At 33.3% G+C, this 22,981-nt stretch overlaps 1 protein-coding gene across 7 annotated transcripts in view; it reads right to left on the bottom strand.

Annotated features, from left to right (window-relative positions):
• Positions 1 to 5,194: 5,194 nt before the first annotated feature.
• Positions 5,195 to 22,981, bottom strand: part of LOC115212036 (sex peptide receptor-like) — a 767,681-nt gene continuing 749,894 nt past the window's right edge. For all 7 annotated transcript variants that reach the window (XM_036503438.1, XM_029780837.2, XM_036503440.1 and 4 more), the window contains one exon: positions 5,195 to 7,020. In XM_036503438.1, coding sequence (XP_036359331.1) covers positions 5,739 to 6,932 — 1,194 coding nt within the window. In that variant the 5' untranslated portion in view covers positions 6,933 to 7,020 and the 3' untranslated portion in view covers positions 5,195 to 5,738. The remainder of the gene's footprint in view (positions 7,021 to 22,981) is intronic.

Here is a 22,981-nt window from a genome sequence, read left to right as displayed (position 1 = left end):
GCGCACATTTATTTATAGAATTTATTTATTAATCTCTCCGTGTTCATCTATTATTGCTACGTTGTCCGTGCATACTCTATCACTTTAAACCAAGTCTTTTTGTTTTGACATAAGCTACAAAGCTGGTCTTCTTTCCTTCTTTTTCAGGTTTTAATGCGCATATAGCGTGATTTGTCATTCGTATCGTCAAACTTTCTGCTATATTTCACTTACATATGCACATATATACTTACAATAAGGAAATACGCCATTGTTTGCTGTTTGCTTTCAGGAGCACAAGCGATATACAAAACGGCATATGACAGGCCAACCTGTCGCCACTCACTTAACAAAACGTGCCCTTCCGTTCTATATTTATCAGTATGATGCATCTACATCCACGATAGATATGCATACTCGACGAAACACCTTTACCGTCTACTTCTGCACCTTCTTTGAGTTCAGTGATCTCAATCTTATTTCTCAGCTCTCCTCTCGTTTCAATTTTTCCACCTTCACCCATCTTCCTCCTGATTTCAGTTGTCTTTCCTTTTCCTTGCCTCAATTACAGCTTCTCAGAGGATAGAAAACTTTTTTTTATTTTCTTTTCCACAAGTCACCTTTAAGCTTGAAGAAGAACACTGTCCGAAACGTTGCATACTCCAGAAATTGCGGCACCTTCACTGTACACTTTCTGTTGCTTCAACAGGTATAGATATATACGTACGCACTGTATATATATAAACATCAACACACACATACACATACAATTCATTTGTAAACAAAACATGATTACCTTTAAAAACAAAAGGAAAACAGTTTATGAAGTTAAGCTTTTGTGTAAACTCGATAATTCCATTGATAGTTCCTCAGCTTCACTTCACTCGTGCGCAATGCATCGTTGTCAGAGAGCCTAAACACTCAAAAGCATGTGAATCTCCCAAAAGCTATTGAGTGAAGAATTTAATCTAGAGACGCACACATGCACACATACATAATATATATATATATATAAATGCATGTATTCATTCATATACACAAGATACATTAAACATAATTCTGCTTGCATTTCAAACTAGATTCAAGGCAAAAATATCACTCTCTCTTTCTCTCTCTCTCTCTCTCTCTCTCTCTCTCACACACACACACATATATATATACGTATACACACACAGATATATATGCATATACATACATACATACATATATATATAATATATGATTTTGCACACGGATGCTGCATAATAAATGATTAGATATTTATCAATTAATATATATATATAATATTATATATATATATATATATATATATATAATGGGGTAGTCTTGTTTAATTCAGACAAGCCCAATTGTAGCATTCGTTATAAGCGTTTTAAATATATGACGTAAGCTTTATGTTTTCCCAAGTATATTAATGCCTTCTAGGAAATAGCGTTAAAAACCGATCTAAACTGCAACGTTTTAACTTGGCTTTGAAACGTCTTATCAGTTGCATTCAACCTTTTACTTCTATTATTAGATATATTTCTTTGTTTCTGCATTTATGTATTATAGTTACACACAGAGGATAATAATACAAATACTTAATACTTTATACAGACATTTTAGGGTCTGTAATAATCAATACAAACGGAAACTATAATAATAAGTGGCAATTCCAATGATAGATTAGAACACTGTATATATATATGTATGTGTGTGTGTATGTATATATATGTATACACACACACAGACACACACATATATATATATATATATATATATATACATGCATACATACATGCATATATATATATATATAATATTATATATATATATATATATAATATATATATATATATAGCAACCTTAAATTATTTAAAGCATTTCTTTTATATATAATTTTCATTTTCGTTCAGAAACATTATTCTGATAATCAAAAATCTATATCAAAATACAGTTTTTATTTTGTGTGAAAACAAACTTCAACTTTTTGGTATCTTAATATGGCTATGTGCAAACGTGCAAATGAAAAGACATAAATGAGTATTATTTTGCTGTATCTGTTTTCAAAACAGAAAAGTAGATATATTCTTTTCCTTTTCTACCCCTCCCTCTCTCCCTCCGTTTCTTTCTCTCACTCTCTATCTCTTTCTGTATATACATACATGCATATATATATATATATATATATATATATATATATATATATATGTGTGTGTATACATGCATATATACATATATATATAATATATATATATATATATATATATTATATATATATATATATATATATATATATATATATACGTATATATACGTATATCTGTTTACATACACGTATATACCTTATATATATGTATGTAATTGTCTACAGGAGTCTGTATAAGTATGCTTATATTTATACAGGTGTACTCCTGGAAATCTTTGATGCCTCTCTGGTTAACAAGTTTAATGTAGACCCTATGTAAAACAGTAATGCAATTGTTTAATTCAAAGATATAAATAATGTACGGCTGCTGAACAGGTTGGATTCAATTTTTCTAATATCTTTTACTTGTTTTTCAGGATGTATTCTGTCTTCTTTCATAGCAGCTGTTAGGCAGCATCGAATTTTGAATGTGGCATTCCTAGTGTAATTTATACAAGGACAATATCTCATTTTTGTATGATTGAACAACAATAGTAAATAAAAACAAATTAAATTTTATTTAATAAAGCTGATCGTAGCACAACGTGATATACTACTTTGGTAAGGCTCAAACAAAAATCCAGCAATATCAGAAGACACATCAAACTGCAAATTACCCACGTAAATGTCCACGATATGTTATAAAATACCAATCAGTGCAGTAACGTATTTATTCAAATAACCTACATTGTTAAAGCAAATTATAAACGGAACCGTTATCATAAACTAGAGTAAACTGACACAATGAATGCAACTGCTACAGTATAAGTTATTCTATGTGAGCGCATGACAGCAATGCGAGTATAGCGATTTTAAAGTAAGCACATATTAGTTAAACAAAGCTCAAAATGACTTAAGACTGCTTAGTCACTAAACAGTGTTTCTTTGCCATAACATTCGTCCCTGGATTATTCAAAATTTACAATCACTGTTTAAAATGCTAACTGCCAGTGCATTCGCCTGTGCTTAATCCTGTAGTCGATCACTACGCATGTATTAAAAAAAAAGACCTATGAAAGTCAGAACTTTCCCTATAAGATATTTCCGTAGAAGCCCTGAACAGCCTTGCAGAAGCTACAAAAGTCACAAACCGATGTAATATTCTCAGAAAATTGTACCATTAATTGACATACTTACCCTTCAGAAAAAAAATCGGAAGGTATTACAACCATATGATGAGCTTCTTGCCTCGTTGCTTGTGTGATGAAATTTTTTAATTAAGCAGGCAAATTCACATTGTCGACATAAATATAATTACGATGTTTTGAGATTTCTATTAAAATTTCAGTGTTGGTTTTAAATTACTAATCTCACTTTTACAATTCTCATTTTGGAGCGTCAAAAATCTTATTTTGAAATCATCAATATCATTCTGAAGTGGCAAGATCCCACTTCAAAGTACAATGTGCTTACTAAGACAAGTACTGAGGTAATAAAAGATTTCCCATTAACTTGTTATAGTTTATAATTTCAATTGCCATTATGGTAGTTGCAAACTTCCATGTACAGTCTACGTTGCTAATGTTCTTTTATTAATATCAATAGGTGTCAATCAGTACACTATATCACCTCCGTATACATCATTAAACCACTTATCAATATTCCAGTTCCACAAACCACCATTCTACACGCTATTGAATTCATCAGGGAATCTTAAATTTCCACTTATATATGACAAAATATCAAATGCTTAAACAAACGCAAAATGGTAGAATGACGTCTTATATAATTTATAACACTTGGAATATTAAGTGTAAAACAACATTTACTCAAGTTTGATTGGTAGTGTAGATATATACAGAGACGCCAATGATATAACATAATGCCAAAAATAACTTGATTATTAATTTTATAAATATATTCAATGGACAAAGACAGTTCTAAAATATATTCACTTATCTACTCGAAAATTTCCTGATAAAATAAATTTTAATGGGTGTAAGTTACTCAACATTTTTCCATCCAGTGTCATATGGGAAATCAATGTTTTTCACTGCCTATCAAATACATACAAGGAAGATGGCTTAGAAATATTTCTGCATTGCACTTGTTAACCAGATTATACAGGCGTGTTCTAAATTCACGTTTCGCGAAGAGAAACTGCAAACAACAAAATACAACTCTTACTTTCTCATCCACTCTCTTTCTGCCTCTCTTTCACTCAGCTCAAACACTCAGAAACACAAGCACACAGATATATGCGCGCGCACTTACTTATACACGCACACATATATATGTGCGCGCACTCACTTATACACACACATATATATACGCGCGCACTCACTTATACACACACACACAACCGCGCACACATACATGTTTCAGCATGCACACGCACATATTTGAAATCTTTTACTTAATATGATCGATGATGGTAGAACTGAACGATAAGTGTACTCAACAAAACCTTGATAATCTACCGAATCTCAACAGAAAATGCACATGCACTAACAATATATTCACAAACAAGCTCACATTCAAAAACATATGGACAAAATAGAATTATTTCTATGAACATATAGAATTGAATATATATATATATATATATATATATATATATATATATATATATATATATATATATATATATATATATATATATATATATATATATATATATATTAACATATGTGTGTGTGTGAAATGTATATATGTCGGTGCATCAACATGGCCGCAGCTCTGAGCTGAAACTGGCGAAAAAAAATACATACATACTCATGTTTATATGAGTAAATATATATTCCATATAATTGGATAGATGTATACATATGTGTGTGAATGCGTGTCCATGTATATTTGTATATATAAGTGAATATGTATACATATATATATATATATATATATTATATATATATATATATATATATATATATATGTATGTATATATATATGCATACACATATATACACATACACACACGCATATATATATATATATTATATATATACATATGTTTGTATATACAATTATATGTATTTACTTATATATATATATATATATAATATATATATATATATATATACACACACGTATCTGTATGCATATCTATACGTGTGTATATTTATGAAGTAGATATGTTAACTAGTAGTCTCTACTGATAATATATTATGCGGTTTGCGTTTTTGAACAAATAAATACAAATCTTCTGAGACCGTTACATCCACATCATTACATGGACATAAACATAACCATTCAGCCATATATAAAAGAAAGCAACAACGACACTTCAACGCTTCTAAAAACGAGCGTGCACTGTGATGTATATGTTATGTGTGTAAATATTTAATATTTGAAAGTGTCCCACAGCAGCAACACATATTTATACATGTGTATACGCTTGGACTTATTTACACACCCACATATACATACACACACACACACGCACGCACACACACATATATTCAATATATTTTATGCATTAATTTATATCTTCAGGTGTTTAAACTTTTACAACTTGTGTTCGATAATATTTTTGAATGTATTCTATCTTCTATCTTGGTTCTACTGTAGACTTGCAGGTTAACAGCTCTACATTTGCATCTTGGCGTATCCTTTCAAAAAGAAATAGTCCACAGAATATAAAATTGTTTCAAAGCTTTGTTTCATCTGTAGTAACGATTGTTTTGCCGTTTTCAGTTGGCAATGTCATGTATTGGGAACTTTCTCGATCAATCGGTAATGGGCCGCCGCAAAACATGCGTTTGAATGTGTTTCGAAACTGTTTGCTCATGGCACAATATATAAAGAAGTTTAATGGGTACGATAGCATGATCATCATGTTTATTATGGAACTGGTCACAAAGATAACATTGTCCGCAAAAATGGTGATTTTTAACGTGTTCTGCAGGATGGTAATTATCATTAAAATACCCAGGGGCACCTCAACCAGCAAAAATAAAAAGACAACTGCAACTAACATCAGAGTTGTGCAATTTGTATCTTTAATCTTTTTGGATTCGTTTCGTTTGTTTTGTTTAATCAATAATTTCCTTCGCCTCTTAGCAAGTGTCATGGCGTGTATAAGCAAACCGTTGAGCACAACTAACGCTGTGCATGGTATTAAATGAACGAATATCACGCGAAACCAGAAATATACATTATAGTATAAATCTATCCAATTGACAAGCCACTGTGACCGAAGAATATAGCAACCAATAACCGTTTGGTTTCTATGAAGCAACGACATCAGCTCAACTGATTCAAAGTCATATTCAAAAAATCTTGTAAGGTGGAAAAGAATGGCAATGAAGTATATAGCAACAGTTCCCTTGATAACGTTATTTATAGTACACCAAGTGCGTGCACGGAACGAATGGCAGATATATATGTAACGCTGTATTGCCAGAGTGAGGGTTAACCAGATTGAAGCTGTGTGGAATATAGTGGGTATATGTAGTGTAAATACGTGGTAGATTCTGCAACACCAGTTTGGTACATAATCTTGATAATAGCCTGCTGCGTAGAAATAAAGATACAAGGGCATAGGTATAACTCCAGTAAACATGTCAGATAACGCCATACCAATAAGCACACAGTTTGTAGGGGATTTCATGTTTCTTTTCATGAGAACGATCACTACTAGGGAGTTTGTAATAATTGTGATGACAGCGACTGGCGGAGCTATATAACCGAGGATAGGTACTGCAATTTCATCAATTGATTCTCTTTTAATTATAAAAGGATAAATGTTTCTCAGTATAGACGGAGAAGTTGTTTCCCAGTCTGTACTGGAATCTGTATTTGTCATCTCCTCTTTCATCAGGTAATCACTTGTTACAGACATTGCCGTTAAATTTATTTATTTCTTTTGGTTTGTATTGCGCATCCTTTTGCTTTTGTGTCTTTTCCAGAATTTCAAGCCGAATTATATTCTGCAAAAAGAAATGAAGAACAATAATTATGGTTTTTAAACAAACAGTGTTTCAGTTAAGTCGAATCAATCAACTTTGAAAAGTGAAATAACATTCAAGTTAAAAACTTAAGTCTCTATGATGGCTTCAGTTGAAATTAACAATAGATCATGAATTATTCCGAAGCAACATTTACGGCACTCGATTTTTTATTTGACCGCCCTCAGAGTCTGACTGAATAATCTTTTTGAATACACGCGCGCGCACACACACACCCATACGTACACACTCAAATACAAACACATACACTGTAGCCGAACTTTCTCTTACACAGAGAAAATAAGCATCTTTCTGTTTCTATCTAACTGTTATCCACGTACGTGCAAATACACACACACACATATTTTGAAAATGAGTAGAGATGGCTGTTTTTGGACAATTTTAATTCTAATAGTAATGTTTACAATGAGTGACTGTGGTATGAGTTTGAAGCTTCAAATAGCTGTTTTCAAACTAAAAAAAAATATCAAACAAGCATTTTTTTTTCTTTTTCAGTTTGAAAATAGCTATTTAAAGCTTGAAACGCTCACCAGTATCACTCGCTGTAAACATTTTTATCAAAATAAAAGTTATCTCTACTCATTGTTCAAATATATAATGCTCTACCAATAACTTTCTTTCTTATTACATATATATATATATATATATATATATATATATATATATAATTTCAGTAAAACAATTAAGATTCAAGTGAGTTCCAATGAATTCACATGAATGTGGTACTTAACTTAGATGCACCAGAAATCTTTATGGTATTAACCATAAAATAATGTTGGGTGATTATAAACAAGAAAAAAGCAACAAGAATGGATTAGTTGTTCAGTACAATTGTTTCATACGAAGAACAGATTTATTAAAAGCTGCAAATATTGCAGCAACTACAAGTGTCCCGTATTCATCAGCCAAAACACATAAAAGTTTTCCAAACATCCTAGGGGGTGCGGCTACACCCATGAAGTATCGAAGAGAGTTCTATGAAAAGCAAAGTTAGATTGTAAGCAGACTTAATATGTTTTTTTATTGATGCACAATTTCATAAAAGGTTTTTAAAAAAGATTGTTAGCTCCACAGAAAAGGATTTAACTTTTATCCCTCTCTGACCTACTGAAGTAATGGGATTTTTGTTTTGGCAAACGCTCACTTGACATTGGCAAATTTTGTAAGGTAATGAAACACTAAGAATATACTAAAATAATTTTATCTACTATTTAATTGATTGGAAATAGCTACAATAATCACTGAGATTTTATGTCTTTATTTACGCTGTTTTGAACTGATAACCTAATGAATTATCATGATGTTTAGATTCTTCAGTAAGCCTTCCGACAATACTCAGCTTATGTACATAAATGGGCGAGACTTACAACTTACTGGTTGATTTACAGGTATCCAGTCGGGTTAATACGAATGCATCATAAAATCTATAGTCAAGGAGACGTCAATTAGAATCTTCAAACAGTATGAGAGATATTGCAACCTAATCCAAGCGAAAACAGGTTTCAGTGTACAAATGCATCCCAAAGAACCATTTATCAAGGAGAGTAATGTTAAAATTTAGATGTATTATGACTCTGGTGATTTTCACAATAATAGAAGGATATATTCCAGGAATAGATGTACAGAATGTAATAGGAAATTTAATCATAACACGAGTGGTATGTTTGGGTCAGCGCACACAGAGACACCCTCAACTAATAGAAAGTTAGATAAGCGGAATGAAAATAAACATAGCCGTTCACGCAGTAACACTAGTTCTAGAAAATCCACTGATAAATCTAACCGCACCCCAAAGAATAGGTCTAATGTCAATAAATAGCAACTGGAGGAAGATAAGAAGAGTGTTGCCAGAGATAGCCATAATCGTCAAAATAGAATTGCTCATTATGCGGGAAGATTAGCCTACACCAAAATATGTAGTAGATAGCGGTGAATGCAGTAACTCTAAAGAAAGGAGAGATAGATAAGAACAAGTAGTCTGATATATACTCAAATTCTCACTAATTTGGCGAGAAAATTCTTCACGGCCTTTGAGAAGCGTTCTCCGCCATCAAGCCGATACGGGAAGTTGTTTAGTAAGCATTCAGTTAAGATTACATATTCAGCACTTAGGAACTTGGCACAAGTCATAGCTTCTCAGAACATCCGTAGACTTAGAGAGTTCATACTTAACGTCACAACAGGCCTAAGTAGTAAGAAAAAGTGTAGCAAGCATGATAAACATACTAATAAAAAGAACAATAATGGGGATAAGGACAACAGCAACATCAATGGTAATGAAGGTAGTGGTGGAATTAATAATGATAATAATATTTTCTATTGTAGGCACAAGGACTGACATTTGGGGGAAGAGATTAAGTCGATTACGTCAACTCCAGTGCGCAGCTGATACTTATTTAATCAACCCTCGAAAGGTTGAAAGGCAAAGTCAATCTCGGTGGAGTTTGAACTCAGAACATAGCGACGAGTGAAATACTTATTTCTTTACTACCCACAAGGGGCTAAACACAGAGAGGACGGACAAGGACAGACAAATGGATTAAGTCGATTATATCGACTCCAGTGCGTAACTGGTACTTATTTAATCGGCCCCGAAAGGATGAAAGACAAAGTTGACCTCGGCGGAATTTGAACTCAGAACGTAACGGCAGACGAAATACGGCTACGCATTTCGCCCGGCGTGCTAACGTTTCTGCCAGCTCGCCGCCTTATTATTAATAATAATAATAATCATGAGGATGATATGAATAACAATAATCATAATAGAAACAGGTATAATTTTAGGAGTAGTAATAGCAACAATAGCAACAATAGCAAAAAACTACAATGGTAGCGGCAACAACAACAGCAATAATAATAGTAGTAACGGTAATAACGATAGCAGTAGTAGTAGTAGTTACAATAACAACAACAAGAACAACAACAATAAAAGCAACAACAATAATGATTTCAAATTTTGACACAAGGTGATCAATTGGTACTTATTTTATTGACCTCGAAAGGATTAAAAGCAAAGTCGACCTCGGTGGAATTTGAACTCAGAAAGTAAGGACGGACGAAATGCCGCTAAGAAATTCTCCTAGCGCATTAAGGATTTTGCTAGCTCACCGCCTTAACAGCAAGAACAAGAACAAGAACAGCAGCAACAACAACAATAACAATAACAACAATAGTTGTTACTGTATGGACCCTAATATATGTCCATTAGATGAAAAATATCTTAAGAACTTGGTTTATATATACCCGCGTATTATGGATAACACAGTTTACCATTACATAGGCTGTTGTACAATAAGTTTTAAAGCTCGATATCATAACCACGTGTCATCATTTACACATAGAAGTAAAGAAAGATCGACCCCATTAAGCAAGCTAATTTGGGAGCTTAAAATAAACAAAGTGTAGTATTAAGTGACTAACAGTGAGCAGTGCACCACCTTACGACGTACGGAAAACTAACTGTACTTTACCTAGAAGAGTAATGTTAAGAGTGCAACATCCTGGATAAGAGGCAGGAATTTGTGGTAATGAAAGCTTTTTTATAGCAAAACTTTTAGATCATTCCCTCAATAATTAATCATGAGAACAAATGGATATGAAAACACCTGCATATTTTCCAAGTCCAAAATTTTAGAGATCATACGTTTTTAGTTTAAGTGGTAATTGTTAATTTTCTCGATTGCTTGTATTATAAATTTCTTTTCGGTTTTCCTTCTCATTGTTTATTTGATGATAAAAATATTGTTTTTTTATTTTTAGTTTATATTTTGATACATCCATTCCCCTAATTTTCCCTTTTTAGTATTATTTTTTAATTCTTTTTGTTGCATTTGCTTTGCTTCACTTTATCCGCTATTGTTTTGGGTTTATCTTCTTCACCTAGTACTTATATAATTTACTCTACCACTCTATTAAAGAACCATATCTTAGACTTCCTATTGCATCTGTACCAATGGCACCTAATCGTAATTTTGGATTACATGTTGCTTCTTTACCTTCTTTATGGAGGTACTTCATAAATCTGGATTTGGTAAAATATCTTCCGCCGAATATATTTAACATTGAAAGAATAATAAATGTCTGGTTAACAATTCTCACATTAGAAAGGGAAAGAAGCCGATTTTCTGTGATAAAACATAAATAATAATAATAAAAAAATTCCCCAAAATTCTCACAATGCACCTATTTTATCTATTATCCATTACGGTAATTCTTTTAAAGAATTTTAATCGAAGTTTGCTTTATAATATAATGAAACTTAGTTTTATCGTTAAATATTATATCGAGGATGTGTATGCCCTGATTAAAAATATATTACAGTTAATGCACTGTATATTTAATCAGAAGTGCATATTCAGTATACTGCTCTTAATGATCTCAAACGTAGTTGAGATTCTGCATGTTTTCCTTCGAAACTGGAGCCATGGTTGTCAGACCGCTCTCGCAGCACAAGTTCAGAAGACATAAGATTATTCTCGTTCCGGGTCTGGTCTTTCCACGCATAATGCCTTTGATCACAATGTTGTGAGCCATAAGCTGTACATCTATCATTTGACATTAAAACATCCATGCTCCTAAAACGTAACGTGAAGCTTATGCAATAATAGTCAACTGAAAGCCTATAAAAGAAACAAAGTAAAAATCCCCCAAGCTGCACCTGCTATAAAACAGCTTAAGACAACTGAAGAGAATAATGTTAATCCATAAGTCAGAAAACTTCAAGCATGTTACTCAACGTATGATAAATAAACTTAAGATACATCGGTAGAAGAAAACTTCTGCATATTAGCTGCAATATGAACATGGAAATTTTGCACTTATATTTAAAAACGATTGCAGAGGCATTCTAACTTCTATTTGACGCATATTTCTCTATATCACGTTATGTATTAAAATTTATGTTGTTGGTACTGATAAGAAAAGAGACATAACGAAGATACTAGTAAATGTGACAACTGCGTCATATAGCTGTAAGGGATATTACACATATATTCTGAAGTTGCCTCCTGGTGATGTAATTATATATTTTTGGTAATTTTTTGTGAGTATGAATATATTTTAGTTTGGAAAAGTTTGGCAGAGAGCTTAAAGTTTTACTATGGATCATCTTCCACAAAATGTACATCTTGTAGTCTTACTAACTTGTTATATGCATGGTTAGGGTTAGGGTTAGGGTTAGTTCAAATCGTAGTTGAAATATGGTTAGTAAACTGTTGGCAAGCTCTTCAAAGAAGTAGTTTTTGAAATAATCAAATTTTCAGTTGAGAAGTATTAAGCATTCTCAACAGATGTTTTATTGGTTTACATGTATAAAGCCAAGCTATTGTTTAAAATTGTAGCTAACAAAATGGTTTAGATAAATGCCACAAGAAAAGAAATGAGACTAGGTATTATTATAATTATTATTATTATTATTATTATTATTATATTATTATTATTATTATTATTATTATTATTATTATTATTATTATTATTATCATTATTGTTATTATTATCATAATCGGATTTCATAAATTAATTTCCAGGTGAGTAGTGGGGTCGATGCAATCGCTTGTCCCACTCCCACCAAAGTTTCAGACCTTATGCCTATCACAGAAAGGATTATTGTTATTGTTATTCAGTAGTCTTATTTTTCTCACATGCTTGCACTGCACTACCGAGCGCAGCTCTGTGTGTCTTGGATATGTGCGGTGGTTTGTTGTGGTGCTCTTATTTTCATTGAATTGTCAGTGTTTATATAGGATGTGTGCGGTGCCTAGTAGAGCTCTAAGTTCTGGTGTTTTTGTTATGTATTTGTCTGAATGTTTTTTTTATCATACCTAATGCACCTATTGTAACTGGAATGTTTCTGTTTTTAGGATCCACATTAGAATTACCTACATTTCCAGATCATTGTACTTAGTAAGTTTCTCCATTTCTTTTAGAGAAAAATTGGCATCTGTTGGTATTGACACATAGATTAGAAAGCATGTTTTCTTGGTGATCTCTGACAACTCTGACAACTCTGTCTGGCTTATTGGCATTGATTTCTCTGTTTGTGTATTGGTATAATCCAGAGTATGGTTGCTTTCTCATTTTCTGTAATCTTTTCTGGGCTGTCTCTATATCATTTTCTTCTGTTGTTATTCCATAGTGTTGGCATAGCTTCCAGTGTATATGGGTCCCAACTCAGTTGTGTTTATGAACATATTCTTTCTTAGCCAGGACTGGGCAGCCAGAAACGATATGATTTATTGTTTCTTCCCCATCACCACATATTCTGAAGTTACTTGTATTACTTTTCATTACGTGTTTTTGGTGATTTCTGATGGGAAGGCTTTGATCTTGTGTTACAATTAAAAATTCTTCAGTCTCTGCTTTGAGTCCTGAGCCTCTCGACCATTGTTGAGATTTTGCTTTGTGTATTTATTTTCTGTTTAGGTTAACCCAATATTTGCTATGTAGGGACTCTTCTTGCCATCATTTTATCATGATACGTTGCTGTTGTTTTACAGTTTTTGTTGTTTCTTCTTTTTCCTCATAGTTGTTAGGTACAATGACTTCTTTTTTGTATTTGTCAGCTTCCTTAAAGACAGAAAACTGTTTTTTGTTTTATTTGTGTTTTGTGGTTATTTATATTAGTTTTCCTTGCTTCAGAAGTAGATATTTCTGTAGTCCTATGTTAGTTATTTTGTAATAGTTTTCTAGCTGTATAAGGACTCTACCACCTTCGATACATTGTATATATAGCCTCTGTATGACAGATTTTGAGGTGGTGCATCCTTAATCCTGTCATTATTTTTCTTGTTTTCCTGTCTATCATGATTAGTTCATTTAGAGTCCAGTTAAGAATATTGTTGCTGTAACTTATAAACTGGGACGTCTAGAGTGTTGGTACCTATTATCTTGCTTTTCGCGTTGAGCTCTGTTTTCAGTATTAATTTATCTCGGCCATAGCATTCCATTCTCATCTTCTCTGTGTGGAATTTTTTTACATACCGTGCTATGTTGTTTTCTTCTGTTCTAATGTTGCGTTCGCATCCAATCAGTCCTCTTCCCCTCTTTTTCTTGGTACATACAGTCTGTCTGTGTAATTTTTGGGATGGAGTATCCCATATCTAGTCAGCAACTTACTTGTCTTTCTGCCTAAGCAGTTTAGTTCGTCTACTGTCCACGCGATTACTCCTGCTCCGTATCTAAGGAGTGAAACCGACCAGGTATTGGTAGCTTCAATCTTATTCTGTTCGTTTAATTTCGACTTAGGTATCTGTCTCAGTCTGCGCAAGTACTCCACCTTTTATTATTATTATTATTATTATTATTCTATGTTTGACTTTTGTTTTATATTTGTACAAGTTGGCTCCAAGTCTCACCCAGAGACCTCAAGAGACAACAAGGTTGGAAGTTCATGTTGTTGTTATGCCTTGTGTGCCATATATTTGGGGGGTGGGAGTGTTGTACTAATGAATGCTTAAAAAAAAGTTAAAAAAAAAATTTTTTTTTAAACCGAAAATTATGTTTGTTTTAAACCTTGAGATTACATAGAAAGTATTTTGCGTAGGATATGAGCAGTTCCCATGAGCACTATCTTTTGAATTTCTGCCATTTTTGGGTTTCCTGGTATCTGAGTTAGGTAGCTATCAGCCCCTTTTGCTATCATTCCCAGGGCACCTATGACAACAGGTATTGTTTTAGTCTTCAGGTTCCACATTTTGCTGATTTCTACTTCAAGATCTTTATATTTGCTCAGTTTTTGGTAGGTCTTGACAAATACGTTTATATCGATTGGGACAGTCATATCAATGAGGAGGAATGTTCTTTGTTTGAAGTCTTTCAATATGATGTCTGGCCTATTTGCATCTATCTTTCTGTCAGTTTGAATGGTGAAGTTCCAGAGGAGTGAGATGTGGTCATTTTCAAGCACTGGGGGTGGTTTGTGTTCCCACCAGTTTTTTTCATGGGGCAAATCCAGGTTTTTGCAGATTACCCAGTGAATATATTGTGCAGCTCTATCGTGCCTGTTGAGATACTCTGTAGGCGCTAGAAGACTGCACTTGGAGACCACATGGTCAATGGTTTCATTTTGTTGCTTGCATACACGACACGTTGGACTGCTTCTGATCTTTAATATGTTGGCCTGGTAGTTTCTTGTTGGTAAGCATTGATCTTGAGCTGCTATGATAAACCCCTCTGTTTCAGATTTTAAGCCAGAGGCCATTAGCCATTGATGGGTCAGGACTTTGTCAACATCTGCATTATTTGCTCTCTTTGGGTATTTGCCATAGAGAGGTTTTTCTTGCCATTTATCATTCAGAATATCTAAGGCCGCAGATTTAGCACGGGTTTTCATGCGCTTAGCTTTTTCTGTGCCTGTTTCTTGTATGTCTATCTCTAATTCCGAAATTTGTTGTATTCGGAATTCACTTAGATATTCCTTTGCCTGTTTTGTTACTAAGTATGATGCTTTCTTGTTTTCATGTTTTGAGACAAGTTTTAACATCCAGTCCTCAGACTTTTTCAGGTAGGTGTCTAGGCCAATTGTAGCAATCTTCATTGTTATTGCTAGTTGTAAAAGTCCACGACCTCCCTCTTTCCTTGGCAGATAAAGTCGTTCTGTATCTGCCTTAGGGTGGTGCATTCTATGCATTGTCAACAGTTTTCGTATTTTTCTGTCAAGATTACATATTTCAGTAATTGACCAGTTAACGATATTGAAACTGTAAGTCACGACTGGTATGGCTAATGCATTGATCGCTTCGATCCTGTTTCTCGCATTCAGCTCTGTCTTGAGTATTGCTCTTACTCTGCGATAACATTCTCTCATGATCCTTTCCTTCATCTCTGAATGCCTTATTCCTTCTCCTTCAATTACCCCTAGATACTTGTAGTTCTCTGCTGGGTCTAATTCTTTTATGACATTCTGCTGGTCAAGGTTAACGTTAGATGTTTCTGTCATTTTTCCTTTGATAAAGGTAGCTTTTGCGCACTTATCGAGGCCAAATTGCATTCTGATGTCATCACTGAATTGTTTGACAATCGCTAGCAAGCCCTTGAGTTGTTGGTCATTTGTTGGTCAGTTGTTGGTCATTATTATTATTATTATTATTATTATTTTATTATTATTATTATATTATTATTATTATTATTATTATAATAATAATAATAATAATAATAATAATAATATAATAATAATAATAATAATAATAATGATATTAATAATAATAAGAGTGCGACTGTTATCGAATGAACAATATTACGACATCTCGTGTATCTTCCACAAGTTAAAAATAAACATCACAATCTACTTCAGTTTGGTAATATTTAAAGGACTAACGTTACACCTCCAGAATGTATAGAACTCCTTTAAATATTACTAAAATGAAGTAGATTGAGAGGTTTATTTCGAACTTGTTGAAGACACACGAGATGTCGAAATATTCTTCATTCGATTACAGCCGCACTCTTCTTCTTCTTCTTCTTCTTCTTCTTCTTCTTCTTCTTCTTCTTCTTCTTCTTCCTCGTCTTCTTCTTCTTCTTCTTCTTTTCTTCTTCTTCTTCTTCTTCTTCTTCTTCTTCTTCTTCTTTTTCGTTTTCTTCTTCTTCCTCTTTTTCTTCTTCTTCTTCTTCTTCTTCGTTTTCTTCTTCTTCTTCTTGCTCTTCTTCATCTTCTTCTTTTCCTTCTTTTTCTTCTTCTTCATCTTCTTCATCTTCTTCTTCTTCTTTACTTTTAATCTGCATGTTTGTTACAATCACCTGCAGAGATACACCCAGCGCCCTCGGGCGAGTGAAGTATAACATATGTTACAGTATGACTGAAAGCTTGAGGAGGGGAAGTGGCAGGGGTAATACGACTCAGACATTTGATATGGTTTTCCTAAGAATGTGGACATATACATATATACATATACAGGTGGTTTTGACTGGAAGATCCCTGAGGAAAGCGACATTTTTACCTTCAACCACTGGCTCAGGATGATGTTCATACAAGTAAGCAGGAGTGCTGATTTTATAATGTTTCCATATTTTCCAATGTAAATACTGTCCTACTCATTTTTTGATTTGTTTGGTATGAGCAAGGACATCCCAAGACCAGGTGGTCTCTTGTTCGTCAAATTTGTTGGAGAATCTACATTTAGGGTCATAAGCTCTTTGAAGAATATTAGCCTGGTAGTTTCTAGCAAGCAAAATTTTGATTAGTAGTAGTAGTAGTAGTTGTAGTAGTAGTAGAGTAGTAGTAGTAGTAGTAGCAGTAGTAGTAGTTGTAGTAGTGGCGATAGTATTATGAGGAGGAGAATGAAATGAGATGGGAAGTAGTTAGGGAAGCAGAAAAGTACGAAGAGAAAAAAGAGAAGTACAAAGAGAAAGAAACAAGAAAAAGAGATGAAGAAGATAGAGAGGGTAAAACTGGTTGTGATGTTTAAGTAGGGTGTGGTGAAATTTGGAAATAACAAAGAGAGAATTCTATAGATAGATGGTTCGTAACGAATTTCTATTTTCAACTTTTGCTTTTGATTAACATATTTTAGCATGATATCAGTCAAGCGTGGAATGAAACAAAGGTACAAACGTTTATAAGAATTCATGGTATGTAATTGGAATGCCAAGGATATAATATATCATATCATATATCCATCCATCCATCCATCCATCCAGGCAAACACATATATATACTCACACGCACACACTCATACATACATACATACATACATACATACATACATACATACATACATACATACATACATACATACATAGGTGGTGCTATTGAGTTAAACATGGTCTGGAGCTAAATTATGGAAACTGAAACCTCTCAGCTCAGATTAACCCTGAATTCTGTCTTGCAAGCTCAGTAAGTTAAAACGGTCATACGCACTTCTTATATTCACAAATCTTGTCAAAAGTAAATTGTCTAGTGTGTGTTCTTTTCACCACAGCACATAAGTTCTGTCAGCGACCATGCTGGAAAATACTGAGCAGATAAGCAGCATCAATGGAAGATTCGAAACTCTGTTAGAGCAAAGAAAGCATGAATAAGTCATTGAATCAATATGAGAACACTATTGATAGTGTTCTTCGACTGCAAGTGTATTCTTCATTATGAGTATGCTCCACTTGGTCAGACAGTAAACAAACAGTATATTACCGTCACGTGTCTCAGTATTCGTGTGATCTGTTAATCAGAAAATGACAGAATTGCATGCGTCTTGTGAGTGGAAACTCCACCATATCAACACACTTGCCCATTCAATGCAGATTGCGTAACAGTTTTTGGCAAAGCATAATATTCTCCAGGTCCGACAGCCACCATATTCCCCTGATGTCACCCCTTGTAACTTTTCCTATATCGAAAAATCAAATTCCACTTAAAAGGAAGGGAGTTTCAAGACGTCGAGGAAATCCAAGAGAACGCAACTTGGCAGCTGCTCGTTACCCCCGAAAATGAGTTCAAGAAGGCTCACATCAATGGAAACGGCACTGGATAAAGCCTGTGGATTCAGAAGAGGACTACTTCGAACAAGACTAAATGCCGAATTGATATGTGCTGTATATTATATATATATATATATATATATATATATCTATATATATATATATATATATATATATATAGATATATATATATATATATATATATATATATTATATATATATATATATATATATATGGCTCAGTAGCGTATATATATTTGAATCGTATATATATATGGCTCGGAACGTTGGGTTTACAATCGTATGATTGTAAGTTCGATTCCAGGCTGCGCTGTGTGATGTCCTTTTCATGAAGACACCTTATTTCATGTTACTTCAGTTTACTCAGCTGTAGAAATGAGTTACGACGTCATTGGTGCCAAGTTGTATCGGCTTTTCCCTTGGACAACATTGGTGGCGCGAAGAGAGACTGACAAACAAGGGCGACAGCAGGTCGTCAACAAACAACATTATCCGGACGTGTGTCTCTCTCTCTGTGTCTTCCTCTCTTTCTCGCTTTTACACACAAACATATTATTTATTCTCTTATTTGTTTCAGTCATTAGACTGCGAACATGTTGGGACAACGCCTTACTATATATATAGTAAGTGATTTAGGAAGTCACATTTAAATCATTAACGTTATACATGTATTTTTAAACATACCATATCCATATGAAATATGATCTCAGGATGAGATATTAACATGTTATTTTAAATGATTTTGAATGATTTACTGATGTGTTATTTACACAGCCGGACGCGTATTAGTAACACTAGTAATTATTTTTTCACTGTTTTCCTAAGAAGGTGCGCCTAATTTCGTCTAAGAAAATGCTAGGCTTTGAGCATATGTTATTGAAAATGTCCAAGAGATGCAGAAGTTCATCTAATATTCTTACCAGCCGCTGCTTTACAATATACGATTTTTGACCAAATCCGATTTATATTGTTTTTGAACACAGCACGTCTATAAGAGTGGATTATTTTCGGACGAATAGTATAGAAAACGAAAGGGATAAATGGGAAGATGAACTCTGTTATTCGACGGGTTTCCAGCTTCACCGCCACTTAACTCTTGCATCTCCGTAGACTACTTTCTTTCTTTTTTTCTTTCTTTCTTTCTTTCTTTCTTTCTTTCTTTCATTCTTTCTTTCTTTCCCATATACAATCCATTGTGCTATCACCACATTATTGTATATGATTGTCTTTTGGTCTTTTATTTTATTTTTATTTTATTTATAAGATTGCATTGGAATATACTTTATTAATTTTCTTGTTGTTTAAGTGTCTCTTCTCTGATTCTCTTTCTAATAAATAGTATTTATTTAAGATATAACTGAGTAAATTTGCTAAATTTAAAATGTATAAAACATTCTTATAACTACAAATAAAATGATGCAAATGAAAACGCCGTGAATTGAAAATAACTTAAAAGATAGAAAATACTGTATTTTAGCGGAATTGCAACTTTGTTAGAAGCTGTAAAGCACATTTATGATTATAGATTGTTGCAAGAGAATATTGCTTGGCTTGAGTATATTTGACTGAATATATGCAGCTATATAAAATATAGTCACTACACATTTTGTTGAACTTACAATAAAGAATGAAACTCAAAACTAAGAGCATCGAAAGTAAATACTGTTTGACAATGAATTCGATGGTTTATTTCCACTGTCAGCTTCAATCGACTTTTCATCTTAGCAGGGGAAATAAGAAATAGTGATGCATAACATCCTTTACTAGAGATTTATTGGTGTAGATTGTATGCGAGATCAGGTGATCAGGAGTAGAGTTCTGTTAATTTTCCAACTTGGAAATATAACTTTGAAAATAAGAAATAAATGAAATAGTATCTCAAATATCTGAAAAATTGTGTAGTATTTAAAAGTTGTATCCTGTTATAAATTGCTAAAGTACTTAAAAGTAGAAGTAGTATCAACTCTGTAATGAAAGCACTGGCACTTTCTCTTGCACAAAGATAACCGATTAACGCAGCTTTATCTATAACATGATGTGCTCAAAGTGTGTGCAATATTTCCATTCATGGTATCTTATATGATTAGCTGAATGTCAGCATATACTTTGAACAAATATTCATGATGATTAAGAAAGAATTCCTTTCATCAAATTATAAATGTTCAGTTGCATTAAACCAATATAAACAAACAGCACCAAATTAGGTTTATAAATTTTTTTATAGATTTAATGCTAAGTCGAAGCATCCGGTTGACTATTCGCATGAATACACTTTGTTTATCTTCGTTTGTGAACAAGTGATTGAGTCGGGCATCTAATTCAAGTCCACTAAGTCTGAGACAAAAGGATTGTGCTATCTAAAGATATATTATATATTCTGTGAATTAATCCCTCAAAGAATGAAGATGGTTTCTAAGGAAGATTTAGTGATCATCATTGGAGTTTTGACTATAACAAATATATACTTACATGTTAAGAATTATAAGATAGATTTGCATAGTTTAAGAAGTAGTTTGCTTACCGACTTGTGAAACAAGTTTATAGCTTTAACATTTACAAAGATAACTATGTGCTCCAGTGGTGAAATGCACATATACCAGTTTATAATCAAGTTAAAGCAGTTATACCCTTAGAAGCAGTTAATCACTTCTCTTTCTTATTGACTTTGTCAACAGCCGTACGTATATATGACCAACTGAATGATTTGAACAATATTTCAAATTATTTGCGCCTGTCATTTGAAGAGTTTATATCTATTAAGTCCTGCACCGCCTTATATATAAAATTAGTATATGTTGGATTGAGTAAGTTCTTATTTGAAGAAACATATGAGTACAAATTTTTCGTTCAAAATTACTATATATATATTTACGAAAAGAAATCATTCAAGGTCCTTTTATATGTGTATGCTGCTTCAAACGTACACAAGCTTATACACACAGAAAGTTTATGGAGAGAACGATTAATTGACAGTATTAAAAAAACGCAATATCGAGAAACAACTCTGCATTGCTTTTCGATTCCAGCCAAATAAATTCGGCAAAACAGCGAAAAGGTATTTGACACATTCATTGCATGATTGTATTGAGCAATGAATGTGACACATGTAACTTAGATATGTTTCGGACAAAGATTGGCCCAAGCAACGACTAACTTAACACCACTACCTAATAGGATCTGTTAAGTCATTTTATGTGAGGTTTTGTGGTATCATGGTCCATTCAAGTAGGGAGATATTGTTGACTGAGATATATCCAGGTATAGATGATTTATTTGGTATCCCTTGAAGACATTTGTCCCGGTTTCTTTGGATGCTTTTCTTTGATTTGTTTTGTGATAATCTATATATATAAAACTGAGAATGTGTGTGTGTGTATGTGTGTGTCTGTCTGTCTGTGTGAATTCCTAAAACTTGACATTGGGAGTGGTAACGACTAGGTTAGGGTAGCTGACTGCTTATTGTGATCATTCGTCTTTTGGTTTCCTGTAGCTTTGCTCTCTTTTACAAACCCAGTGAACATATATTTCCTAGTTCAAAGAAATTCAAACAATAGATATAAGACTCAAGTTAAAAAGATTCTCAACACTTCAACTTCTCTGCTTGACATTAAGACACTCACCCCCAACAAGGGCCTTCACTCTCATTTTTCAGGAGCAAAATCCCTTCAACAGGTTCAATAAGACTGGAATTTTGGAATATGCACATAAAAATCAGTAGTATGGGTTACATGTGGCAAGATTACAATTTCTTTAGGGTGTGTAAAGAGGGAAATGACCCTCATCTGCAATTTTTATGAAATTCGAAACATAGATATTCCAGTTCATTACAGAAAATATAACAGAAAAGTCTAATTCTTCAATTGCATGTAACACGGGCAATGCCGAGTATCTCTGCTAGTGTTAAATAAAACAAAGCCTGTTGAGGAAAAGAAATTGTGCTGCAGTGACTGTATGTGTTCTGTGCCTGAATTGCGTAAAGGCACTTGACTCGGCTTGGATGAAATCCTAATCTGATGTTAAGGTCGTCTGGATACTGCTGGTAGTATATTCTCTATATTGTGGAAATGATATAGCGGTCACGATAGCGTTGAGAGAGAATAAAGTTTCAATGTTTTTTAGGTGGTACCAATATAATCAAGATCAAACATGCCATTTTTTTAATGCCATTTATCTATTTTAGTTTTTCTCTGTAGCTCTTTGATTACCGTTGTAGATTTTCATGCTATTCTACAGATGATATTTTTCCAGTTCAAACCTTCTTCTTGCGATCTGCACGTATAATGGAAAAAAAACACTTTTTTTTTGTGTGTGTGTGCATATATACATATTAACTTTCAGTTAAGATTGTAAATAACTGCGTACTCAGGAGTTACCAGTTTGGATGTATTATATGTGTGTAATGAAATTCTTTGCAACGTAATTTGATGGATTTGGGATGTGTTCTAGGGTTCACAAAAAGATGAATTAGTCGCGGTTTCCCTGCATATGCTTA

Source organism: Octopus sinensis, linkage group LG5 (assembly GCF_006345805.1).
Source record: "Octopus sinensis linkage group LG5, ASM634580v1, whole genome shotgun sequence".
Classification (NCBI taxonomy): Eukaryota; Metazoa; Mollusca; class Cephalopoda; order Octopoda; family Octopodidae; genus Octopus; species Octopus sinensis.
The sequence above is the reverse complement of the archived record's forward strand: the minus strand, read 5'-3'. Positions and strand labels throughout refer to the sequence as shown.